Here is a 12,562-nt window from a genome sequence, read left to right on the forward strand (position 1 = left end):
TGGATGCCAAGGAACTTGAAGCTCTCAACCTGCTCCACTACAGGGCGTGCTCGGTTCTCCTTTTCCTGTAGTCCACAATCATCTCCTTTCTCTTGTGGTGTACTCCTCAATGCCATCCCGGAACATATTCCAGTCTGTGCTAGCGAAACAGTCCTGTAGCTTAGCATTTGCTTCATCTGACCACTTTTTTATTGACCGAGTCACTGGTGCTTCCTGCTTACATCTTTGCTTGTCAGCAGGAATCAGGATAGAATTATGGTCAGATTTGCCAAATGGGGGGCGAGGGAGAGCTTTATACGCATCTCTGTGTGTGGAGTAAAGGTGGTCTAATTTTTTATCCCTATGGTTGCACATTTAACATGCTGATAGAAATGACGTAAAACGGATTTCAGTTTCCCTGCATTACAGTCCCTGGCCACTAGGAGCACCACCTCTGGATGAGCATTTTCCTGTTTGCTTATGGCGGCATACAGCTCATTGAGTGCAGTCTTAGTGCCAGCATCGCTCTGTGGTGGAATGTAGACAGCTACGAAAAATACAGACAAAATCTCTTTAGTTAGATGGTTTACAGCTTATCGTGAGATACTCTACCAAAGGCGAGCAAAACCTTGAGACTTCCTTAGATATCGTGCACCAGCTGTTGTTTACAAATATACATACAGTGGGGCAAAAAAGTATTTAATCAGCCACCAATTGTGCAAGTTCTCCCACTTAAAAAGATGAGAGGCCTGCAATTTTCATCATAGGTACACTTCAACTATGACGGACAAAATGAGAAAAAAAATCCATAAAATCACATTGTAGGATTTTGTATGTATTTATTTGCAAATTATGGTGTATATTATAGGATATATGTGCTTTAAGTTCGTCCAATTTATTATCCAGTGATTTCCATCTATACTATTGGTCAATGTACAAAGGCAGATTAACCACTCATCCGTCGCCTGATCCTCACAAGGCACCCCGATCTCCTTCCGAGAAATCCATGTCTTTTTCTCCTGCGAATGACTGGATGAGGGCCTTAACCACTGCGCCACCCGGGAGGCCTCGTCCGAGTCATTAAAGGAAAATTCTTCATCCAATTCAAGGTGAATAATCGCTGTTCTGATGTCCAGAAGCTCTTTTCGGTCATAAGAGATGGTAGCAGCAACATTATGTTCAAAATAAGTTACAAACAAAATAGCATGGATGAATGGTGTATCAAAACACCCAGTCACTACAAAGATACAGTTGTCCTTCCTAACTCAGTTGCCAGAGAGGAGGGAAACTGCTCAGGGATTACACCATGAGGCCAATTATGACTTTAAAACAGTTACGAATTTAATGGCTGTGATAGGAGAACACTGAGGATGGATCAACAACATTGTAGTTACTCCACAATACTAACCTAATTGACAGAGTGAAAAGGACACCTGTACGGAATAAAAAATATTCCAAAACATGCATCCTGTTTGCAACAAGGCATTAAAGTAATACTGCAAACAATGTGGAAAAGCAATTAACTTTTTGTCCTGAATACAAAGTGTTATGTATGTTTGGGGAAAATCCAATACAGCTGATTACTGAGTACCACTTATTTTCAAGTATAGTGGTGGTTGCATCATGTTAATGGTATGCTTGCAATCATTATGGACTGTGGAGTTTTTCAGGATAAAAAAGAAATGGAACTAAGCACAGGCAAAATCCTTGAGGAAAACTTGGTCTGCTTAGTCTGCTTTCACCAGACACTGGGAGATGAATTCACCTTTTATCAGGACAATAACATAAAACAGAAGGCCAAATCTACAATGGAGTTGTTTACCAAGACAGTGAATGTTCCTGAGGGACCAAGTTACAGCTTTGACTTAAATCTACTTCAAAATCTATGGCAAGACCTGAAAATGGTTGTCTAGCAATGATCAAAAACCAATTTTACAGAGCTTGAAGAATTTTGAAAAGAATAATGGGCAAATGTTGCACAATCCAGTTGTGAAAAGCTCTTAGAGACTTACCCAGAAAGACTCACAGCTGTAATCGCTGTCAAAGGTGCTTCCACAATGTATTGACTCAAGGGTGTGAATACTTACGTAGATGAGATATTTCTATATTTCACATTTTCAATAAATGTGCAAACAATTTTAAAAACATGTTTTCACTTTGTCATTATGGGGTATTGTGTGTAGATGGGTGGGAAAATATACAGTTTAAGTCGGAGGTTTACATACACCTTAGCCAAATACATTTAAACTCAGTTTTTCACAATTCATGACATTTAATCAGAGTAAAAATTCCGTCTTAGGTCAGTTAGGATCAACACTTTATTTTAAGAATGTGAAATGTCAGAATAATAGTAGAGAATGGTTTTCATCACATTCCCAGTGGGTCAGAAGTTTACATACACTCAATTAGTATTTGGTAGCGTTGCCTTTAAATTGTTTAACTTGGGTCAAACATTTCGAGTAGCCTTCCACAAGCTTCCCACAATAAGTTAGGTGAATTTTGGCCCATTCCTCCTGACAGTGCTGGTGTAACTGAGTCAGGTTTTCGTAGGCCTAATTGCTCGCACACACTTTTTCAGTTCTGCTCACAACATTTCTATAGGATTGAGGTCAGGGCTTTGTGATGGCCACTCCAATGCCTTGACTTTGTTGTCCTTAAGCCATTTTGCCACAACTTTGGAAATATGCTTGGGATCATTGTCTATCTGGAAGACCCATTTGCAACCAAGCTTTAACTTCCTGTCTGATGTCTTGAGATGTTGCTTCAATATATCCACATAATTTTCCTCCCTCACGATGCCATCTATTTTGTGAAGTGCACCAGTCCCTTCTGCAGCAAAGCACCCCCACAACATGATGCTGCCACTCCCGTGCTTCACAGTTGGGACGGTGCTCTTCGGCTTGCCAGCATCCCCCTTTTTCCTCCAAACATAACGATGGTCATTATGGCCAAACAGTTCTATTTTTGTTTCATCAGAGCAGAGGACGTCTCTAAAAAGTATGATCTTTATCCCCATGTGTAGTTGCAAACCGTAGTCTGGCTTTTTTATGGTGGTTTTAGAGCAGTGGCTTCTTCCTTGCTGAGTGGCCATTCAGGTTATGTCGATATAGGACTCGTTTTAATGTGGATATAGATACTTTTGTACCTATTTCCTCCAGCATCTTCACAAGGTCCTTTGCTGTTGTTCTGGGATTGATTTGCACTTTTCGCACCAAAGTACGTTCATCTCTAGGAGACAGAAAGCTTCTACTTCCTGAGCGGTATGATGGCTGCGTGGTTCCATGGTGTTTATACTTGCGTACTATTGTTTGTACAGATGAACGTGGTATCTTCAGGTGTTTGGAAATTGCTCCCAAGGATGAAGCAGACTTGTAGAGGCCTACAATTTTTTTTTCTGAGGTCTTGGCTGATTTCTTTTGATTTTCTCATGATGTCAAACAAAGAGGCACTGAGTTTGAAGTTAAGCCTTGAAATACATCCACAGGAAAACCTCCAATTGACTCAAATTATGCAATTTGCCTATCAGAAGCTTCTAAAGCAATGACATTTTCTGGAATTTTACAAGCTGTTTAAAGGCACAGTCAACTTAGTGTATGACCCACTGGAATTGTGATACAGTGAAGTATAAGTGAAATAATCTGTCTATAAACAATTGTTGGAAAAATTACTTGTGTCATGCACAAATTAGATGTCCTAACCGACTTGCCAAAACTATACTTTGTTAACAAGAAATTTGTGGAGTGGTTGAAAAATGTGGAATAAGGGGTATGATATGAATGAATAAGGAACTGCATATCTCAATGTGTTTGAATCAGAGTCATGGAATTTGGAATCAGGGGCGTAAGTATAGCTAACCTGTAGAGTGGTTATGTTTGGCCACATGGTGGCGCTGTTGGGTCATTGCTTTACCCTCACCATGGCTGCTAGCAGCTATATTTTAATTGATTAAATTAAAATGTTACCCCCTTTTCTCCCCAATTTCGTGGTATTCAATTGTTAGTAATTACTATCTTGTCTCATCGCTACAACTCCCGTACGGACTCGGGAGAGACAAAGGTCAAAATCCATGCATCTCCCGAAACACAACCCAACCAAGCCGCACTGCATCTTAACACAGCGCGCATCCAACCCGGAAGCCAGCCGCACCAATGTATCGGAGGAAACACCGTGCACCTGGTACCTTGGTTAGCTCGCACTGCAGCCGGCCCGCCACAGGAGTCGCTGGTGCGCGATGAGACAAGGATATCCCTACCGGCCATATCCTCCCTAACCCGGACAACGCTAGGCCAATTGTGCGTCGCCCCTCGGACCTCCCGGTCACGGCCTGCTGCGACAGAGCCTGGGCGCGAACCCAGAGTCTCTGGTGGCACAGCTAGCGCTGCGATGCAGTGCCTTAGACCATGTAACTCTTTACTCATGTCACTCTTGTGGCATCATGAATCAGCTCACATAAACATTTTTACCTGCTCTAGAAGGAATATGGTATCGAGTGTTACTTTGTTTTGTTTGAGTGATTTTTGTTTTGGTACATATTATATTCCAGAAACGAGAGGTAGACATTTCTTGATTCAAACTCTATAGCTAAGAAAAGGCAAAGAAGCCACAAACAATGTGAATATAGTGCAAAATATGTTAAATAGAACACATTTTCATTCAAATAAGAGTATTCTTTGGCTTCAGAGTTGAGTAATCTGTTAGAACGTTCCTGTCCATAACAATGTATTTATACTAATCATTCTACTTTTAGATTCCAAAAAGGTCTACCTCTTTTTCCTCAAATCCTCTTTCTGTTAATACTGGTCCTGTAAACCACATGATAATTATAATATCCCCTTCCCCATCCCAGCCCTCACACCCCCACTACCAAAGTGCAGAACAAGAATATCTACAGTCTCAAAATATGTTTCATGGCATGGGTGAGAGTGAGTGAAATGGATTCATGAAAAGTCCAAACCGAGCATAGATCTCTGTGAGATCTAAAAGTCCATATGAACGCACTGTACACACGTAGTACATGACATAAGGTCGAAAGATGACCACAGCTTATGAATCATGCAAAAGGAGCTCTAAGCAACATTGTTGATAAGAGCCAGGTGAGTGCTAGCGAGTATAATAATCATGTCTCATCTCTAGAGGACAAGAAATACAGTGGGGCCATGTCATATAGTCAAACTTCAAAGAGCCTTCCAGTCCAGCTTCTGTTGTTGGATCAGGTTCATATCAGGTGTCAGGCTGATGTAGCTCCCATAGAAGAGGTCATATGTATTTGTCATTTTGAAGCAATGCAATAGGAAACTCCTGTACTGTCTCCATTTCTTTTCTCACTGCAATAATCAACAGCTAATGAATCTCTTTTTCTGAATGAATCGTTCCAAACCAAACTTGCTCTATTTACATGTACATTTTTTAAATCCCTCTATAGTCTTGGCTGGAGTAATGGAACAGTTTGGTCCAAAATATTGTCTCTGCCTAACACGCTGTTGAAGTGCTGAGCAGAAAGAAGCACAAGGTCGGAGACTTGGATAGCTTTTTAGCTGACGCTAATGGTTTTGTATCCAGTAAATGTTGTATTGGGAATATATATATATATAATATATATATATGCATAAACCCAAAGAGTACAACAAATAAAAACAAGTAGAGACTCATTTGGTCAGTTTCTTCCTGCTAACAAATACGTTTGGTCAAATTAAGCAGGAGTTTCTGATTATCCACATTTTCTGTGATACGTCCTTTTAAAAACACAATCAAAACAATGTAAATTTGCTGAAATAGATCACCTCATTGCTATATCAGAATCTTAATAAAAGGCGGATGAAAAACTGAGCCATATTCTTCCTGATTTGACATTGGCAGGATTCTACTGTTACTATATTTTCAATGGAAACACAATACACATTATGTAATACAAAAATTGCCCATTTTTCATCAATTAGTTCAAATGAATGTTTGAAACACTGATTTTTGAAAATGTTGGATTCAGGGGAACAAATGGATTGTAAAAGTATGGTTTTACAATAAGTCATATGATAGGGTCTCCCTATCGCCTAACTACCATGGTGCTTGCTAGACAACTCTTGTGTACACTAACAATCCTCTGCAGTTTCTAAAACTGCTTATACTGAGTGAGACATACTATAACATAAGTAGCAATCCAATTGATAATACCCAGGTTTATAGGATCAGGGATTATATTCAGGTTACTAGTTACTAATTTGGACTGAATAGGGCAGTTCATTTGCTAAATAAATGAAAGATTTTTAGGACCAAACCCTCTGTGCGTGTAACTCGAATTTGACCTCAACTCTCAATGACATCAATAGAGGATTTACAAGAAAGCACATAGCTATGTGCACTGATCTAAAGTCAGAATTGGGCCCATGGAGACGAACCCTGAATGGGAATGGGATGAACAATACACATAACAACATCAACATCACAACATGAGTGAGTGACTCTGCAGTGTGGAGGGCCACTGTGACCCTCCAGGACCTGGCCCAGGCACCTGTGAAGGAGAGGGGAGAGAAGGAGTCTAGGAGGGGATAGGGCCCCCTGGGGCTGGCTCTGGCTGGCTCTTGACATGCTTCCTGTTGGTGCGTTTTGTGGGAAGGTTGGGGTTGAACTGCTGCCAGTAGGACTGACAGTACTGGTTGATGAGGCGGATCTCCGGCTGGGAGGAGAACTGCAGTGGCAGAGTTTGAGGCAGGGGCGGTGGGTGGTGGGGGTGCGGGTGGTGATGTAGGTTCTGGTCCTCCAGCGGGGCATCCAGGGAGGTGAGGGCCTCCACTATCTCTCGGTCCAGGATGCGGAGGGCCACGCGGACCACCGTGTGCTTGAAGTTGTTCTCAGTGGCCAGGCAGTGGTACAGCCCCCTGTCAGCGTGGCTCAGAGACTTGAGCAAGATGCCATGAGCTGTCTTCAGCACCTCTCCGTCTCGGCTCAGCTGGGGGAAGGGGAGAGAAGGGATAAGGAACATCAGCGTGAGCGAAAAGGAAAAGACAACATTATCTACAGCCATCATACAAAAGTTAACTAAACGGTCCGTTAGGCCTTGTTTTACCACTTTCCTCCTGCCGTCTGGTGTCTGGTAGAGCCATTTGACTGTCGCTTGTGGAGATCTAGGTTGGCACTCCAGGAACGTACTGCTCCCCTTCACCCCAAACTGCACCGTTTCACTGAGACGCTTCTCCACTGGAGGAGACAGAATCAGAGAAATAAAGTGAAGTATAGATTATGGCATAGTCTGAATAAAAGGCCTTTTGACTCATTAACAGTGGTTAACTCCTTCGTGAGAATGTGTTGCGAGACCATTGTATGCAGAAAAAGATTATTCTTGTTTTACAAAAATCTATTTGCCAGACCAGGCTTTCAGATACACACTCTATATAAGATGTAGGGGAGATATTGTTCAGTGCTTTGGCCGGAATCACGTACCTTTTGCATTGAACCCTCTGCACTGCCGCAAGGGGTTTCCATGCTTAATATCCTGTCTTCTGCTTCGCCTGTGAACAAGTAACAATTATCACTACTCTGACTTATGCCTGAAACCCGGTAAGCAGTTTGGATGGAATTACTTCAGCTAAACTAATGTCATGACTGTCCGGTGAGGATCCAAATAGGTCAGATCAGCTTGGCAATAAATAACTTCAGCCAGGCCCCATCTCACCCACAGAGGGGGGAGATGGGAGCTGGTGGAAGGTTGATAGTTCACACCCTGTTAGAAATCAGGGATTCGAATATTCAGTTATCTCCCTCTCTAAACTCACACAGGAATGTGCCTTTGTTTCACAGACATTTTCTAGACGAAACTCTTAACACATTCTAAAGTGAATACTGGAACAACATTTCTAACATAGAACTTGGGGAATGGTAAAAGGCGATCTAAAGAATAATAATGTCATTTTGGTTGTTATTTTGTGATGTCATTAAAAATTATATAAAAGGAAATACTGTAACATGAAAAGTATATACACAACATGTACAAAGTTTCCATCCTCTACATTGTGTATGAAATATGAAAATGTATTAGTGTTTTTGTTAAGAGAGGGATATGATCTTAGAAACTATAAGAGGAAATTGTTCCTATAACTTTGATAAGTAAGTAGTCACCACCCCCTTGAGTGAGGTCAGAGAGCGTGTCAGCCTCACGAACCGTCTCTTTTGAAGAACTGTATAAAATGATGGGTTAAGTATTAACATATCAGACCAGAGAAGCATTTACAGTTGAAGTCGTAAGTTTACATACAGCTTTGCCAAATACATTTAAACTTAGTTTTTCACAATTCCTGACATTTAATCCTAGAAAAATTCCCTGTCTTAGGTCAGTTAGGATCACCACTTTATTTTAAGAATGTGAAATGTCAGAATAATAGTAGAGAGAATTATTTATTTCAGCTTTTATTTCTTTCATCACAGTCCCAGTGGGTCAGAAGTTTACATACACTCAATTAGTATTTGGTAGCATTGCCTTTAAATTGTTTAACTTGGGTCAAACGTTTCGGGTAGCCATCCACAAGCTTCTCACAATAAGTTGGGTGAATGTTGGCCCATTCCTCCAGACAGAGCTGGTGTAACTGAGTCAGGTTTGTAGGCCTCCTTGCTCGCACACACTTTTTCAGTTCTGCCCATACATTTTCTATCGGATTGAGGTCAGGGCTTTGTGATGGCCACTCCAATACCTTGACTTTGTTGCCATTTTACCACAACTTTGGAAGTATGCTTGGAGTCATTGTCCATTTGGAAGACCCATTTGCAACCAAGCTTTAACTGACTGATGTCTTGAGAAGTTGCTTCAATATATCCACATCATTTTCCTACCTCATAATGCCATCTATTTTGTGAAGTCCCCCAGTCCCTCCTGCAGCAAAGCACCCCCACAACATGACGCTGCCACCTCGTGCTTCAAGGTTGGGATGGTGTTCTTTGGCTCGCAAGCCTCCCCCTTTTTCCTCCAAACATAACAATGGTTGTTTGTTTCATCAGACCAGAGGACATGTGCAGTTGCAAACCATAGTCTGGCTTATTTATGGCGGTTTTGGAGCAGTGGCTTCTTCCTTGCGGAGCGGCCTTTCAGGTTCTGTCGATATAGGACTCGTTTTAATGTGGAAATAGATACTTTTGTACACGTTTCCTCCAACATCTTCACAAGGTCCTTTGCTGCTATTCTGGGATTAATTTACACTTTTCACACCGTCTTCTTGAGTGGTATGACGGCTGCGTGGTCCCATGGTGTTTATACTTGCATACTATTGTTTGTACAGATGAATGTGGTACCTTCAGGCATTTGGAAATTGCTCCCAAGGATGAACCAGACTTGTGGAGGTCCACACGTTTTTTCTGAGGTCTTGGCTGATTTCTTTTGATTTTCCAATGATGTCAAGCAAAGAGGCACTGAGTTTGAATGTAGGCCTTGAAATACATCCACAGGTACACCTCCAATTGACTCAAATGATGTCAATTAGCCTATCAGTAGCTTCTAAAGCCATGGCATTTTCTGGAATATTCCAAGCTGTTTAAAGGCACAGTCAACTTAGTGTATGCAATCTTCTGACCCACTGGAATTGTAATACAGTGAATAATAAGTGAAATAATCTGTCTGTAAACAATTGTTGGAAAAATGACTTGTCATGCACAAAGTAGATGTCCTAACCGAGGTCAAGACATTTGTGGAGTGGTTGAAAAATGAGTTTTAATGACTCCAACCTAAGTGTATGTAAACTTCCGAGTTCAACTGTAGCTGCAGCTCATGTCCAAAGTGGTTCGAACTCAATCTCAACACGAGGTAGAGGCAATAATGTCACCTCTCTGACAATCACTGGTATGGCTGATAAGCTGTCCTAAGTAAAGTATCTAGAAAAGTGAACTTAAGTGGGACCATTATCCTACTCTTCTCAAATCACTGTCATGAAATAATACATATGGAATCATGTAGTAATCAAAAACAAATTAAAATATAAATATATTTCATATTTGAGATTCTTCAAAGTAGCCACCCTTTGCACACTGGCATTCTCTCAACCAGCTTCATGAGGTAGTCACCTGGAATGCATTTCAATTAATATCTTTCCTTCTTACTGTGTTTGAGACAGTCAGTTGTGTTGTGACAAGGTAGGGGTGGTATACAGCATATGATGACAAGAACAGTTCAAATAAGCAAAGAGAAATTTCAGTCCTTAGAGACATGAAGATCAGACAATGCGGAAAATGTGCAGTTGCAAAAACCATCAAGCGCTATGATGAAACTGGCTCTCATGAGGACCGCCACAGGAAAGGAAGACCCAGTTACCTCTACTGCTGAGGATAAGTTCATCAGAGTTAAGTGCACCTCAGATTGCAGCCCAAATAAATGCTTCACAGAGTTCAAGTAACAGACACATCTCAACATCAACTGTTCCGAGGAGACTGTGTAAATCAGGCCTTCATGGTCAAGGTGTTGCAAAGAAACCACTACTAAAGGACACCAATAAGAAAAAGAGACTTGCTTGGGACAAGAAACATGAGCAATGGAAATTTGTCCTTTGGTCTGATGAGTCCAAATTTGAGAGTTTTGGTTCCAACCGCTGTGTCTTTGGGAGATGCAGAGTAGGTGAACGGATTAACTCTGCATGTGTGGTTCCCACCGTGAAGCATGGAGTAGGAGGTGTGATGGTGTGGGTGTGCTTTGCTGATGACACTGTTAGTGATTTTTTTTAGAATTCAAGGCACACTTAACCAGCATGGCTACCACAGCATTCTGCAGCAATATGCCATCCCATCTGGTTTGTGCTTAGTGGAACTATCATTTGTTTTTCAACAGGACAATGGCCCAAAACATACCTAACAGGCTGTGTAAGGGCTATTTGACCAAGAAGGAGAGTGATGGATTGCTGCAGCAGATGACCTGGTCTCCACAATCACCCAACCTCAAACCAATTGAGATGGTTTGGAACGAGTTGGACAACGGTCTCTATAGCACTTCACTAATCTGGGCTTTATGGCAGAGCGGACAAACGGGAGCAACTCTCGAGACAAAGGCACATGACAGCATGCCTGGAGTTTGCAAAAAGGCAAGTGAAAGACAGAGCATAAGACAAAAGATTCAGTGGTCTGATGAGACAACATTTGAACTTTTTGGCCTGAATGCAAAGCGATGTCTGGAGAAAGCCCATCACCCATCTAATACCATCCCTACCGTGAAGCATGGTGGTGGCAGCATGATGCCACCAGGATAGAGGGAACAATGAACAGAACCAAATAAAGGCCAATCCTTGATGAGAACCTGCTTCAGAGTGCAAACGACCTTAGACTGGGGCAAAGATTTACTATCCAATAGGACAATGACCCCATGCATACAGCTAAAGCAACCCTGGAATGGCTTCATATTAAGGATGTGAAAGTCCTTGAGCTGCCCAGCCAAAGACCAGACTTGAATTCCATTGAAAATCTATGGAAAGACTTGAAGATTACTGTTCACCGCCGCTCCCAATCTAACTTAACAGAGTTTGAGAAAATCTGCAAGGACGAATGGGAGAAAATCCCCAAATCCATGTGCAAAGCTGATACAGATGACTCAAAGCTGTAACCGCTGCCAAAGGTGCTTCTACAAAGTATTGACTCAGGGCTGTGAAGACTTATGTAAATTGAATATTTCTGTATTTCATTTTCAATAAATTAGCAAAAATGTCTAAAAACATGGTGTTTTCACTGTGTGTAGACGGGTGAGAAAAAACATTATTTAATCAATTTTGAATTCAGGCCGTAACATAACAAAATGTGGAATAAGTCAAGGGGTATGAATACTTTCTGAAGGTACTCTATTATGTTGATGCTAAGGTGCCTCACCTCTTGGTGGAGGGGCTAAAGGTGGCACATGTCTCCCCGTCCCAGGCACAGTAAGGGTCTCTGGCCAGGCAGCAGTCTGAACAGGCCTTCCCATAGACGCTACACCTGTGCAGGGACAACTGGGTAAGCCCCCTCTCTGACGACACATACAGCTGTTGCTGTGGGTCAGAAGGGAAGAGGAAGGACTATCAGAGTCATACAAACAACAGCAACACAACAACAGCAGTAATCATAGATGAACAAGTGATAATTGATGAAACGTACCCTTTTTGATGATAACTTCATAGTCTTAATAGGAGCTGGAGTCTGCAAAAAAGAACAACAAATAGGGATTAGGAGAAGATAATACTGCAGAATTAAGCTTTTGGCTTGTCCCATCTCCCTTCTTGTATTAATTCATACTAGACAGTGATTTACATGAAATAGTAATGATTGTCATTACCCTGAACATTTCCACTTCCTCTAATGTGAGTTCTTCTGTTGTGCTAGTGTCTTTAGGGAGTACTATCACCTTTTGGACTGTCCCACGATCTACAAAAGAGGGGAGAGCAGTTCATAGCGTACATAGTACCACAGATAGCCTAACTATTATAGAAACATATTTAGAGAAGGTATGTGTGAAATGTAAAAATCACAAAAAAATATATGTTTTTTTTATCGTTTAAACGTTAAATAAAATATCATAAAATGGCGTAAATTCATAATCTAGATATGGTTCTGCGTGTGACCGCTAGGGGGCAATGCAGTTCAATCTAGAGCAGCC

At 41.5% G+C, this 12,562-nt stretch overlaps 1 protein-coding gene across 1 annotated transcript in view; it reads right to left on the reverse strand.

Moving 5' to 3' along the window:
• Window positions 1-5,575: 5,575 nt before the first annotated feature.
• LOC135504536 (semaphorin-3F-like) overlaps window positions 5,576-12,562 on the reverse strand; it is a 112,120-nt gene continuing 105,133 nt past the window's right edge. The window contains exons 13-18 of the mRNA XM_064923216.1: window positions 12,242-12,330; window positions 12,064-12,105; window positions 11,800-11,957; window positions 7,414-7,481; window positions 7,040-7,170; window positions 5,576-6,922 (exon numbers count right to left, since the gene is read on the reverse strand). Of these exons, the coding sequence (XP_064779288.1) occupies window positions 6,512-6,922; window positions 7,040-7,170; window positions 7,414-7,481; window positions 11,800-11,957; window positions 12,064-12,105; window positions 12,242-12,330 (899 nt within the window). The 3' untranslated portion in view covers window positions 5,576-6,511. The remainder of the gene's footprint in view (window positions 6,923-7,039; window positions 7,171-7,413; window positions 7,482-11,799; window positions 11,958-12,063; window positions 12,106-12,241; window positions 12,331-12,562) is intronic.

This window comes from Oncorhynchus masou, chromosome 18, assembly GCF_036934945.1.
Source record: "Oncorhynchus masou masou isolate Uvic2021 chromosome 18, UVic_Omas_1.1, whole genome shotgun sequence".
Classification (NCBI taxonomy): Eukaryota; Metazoa; Chordata; class Actinopteri; order Salmoniformes; family Salmonidae; genus Oncorhynchus; species Oncorhynchus masou.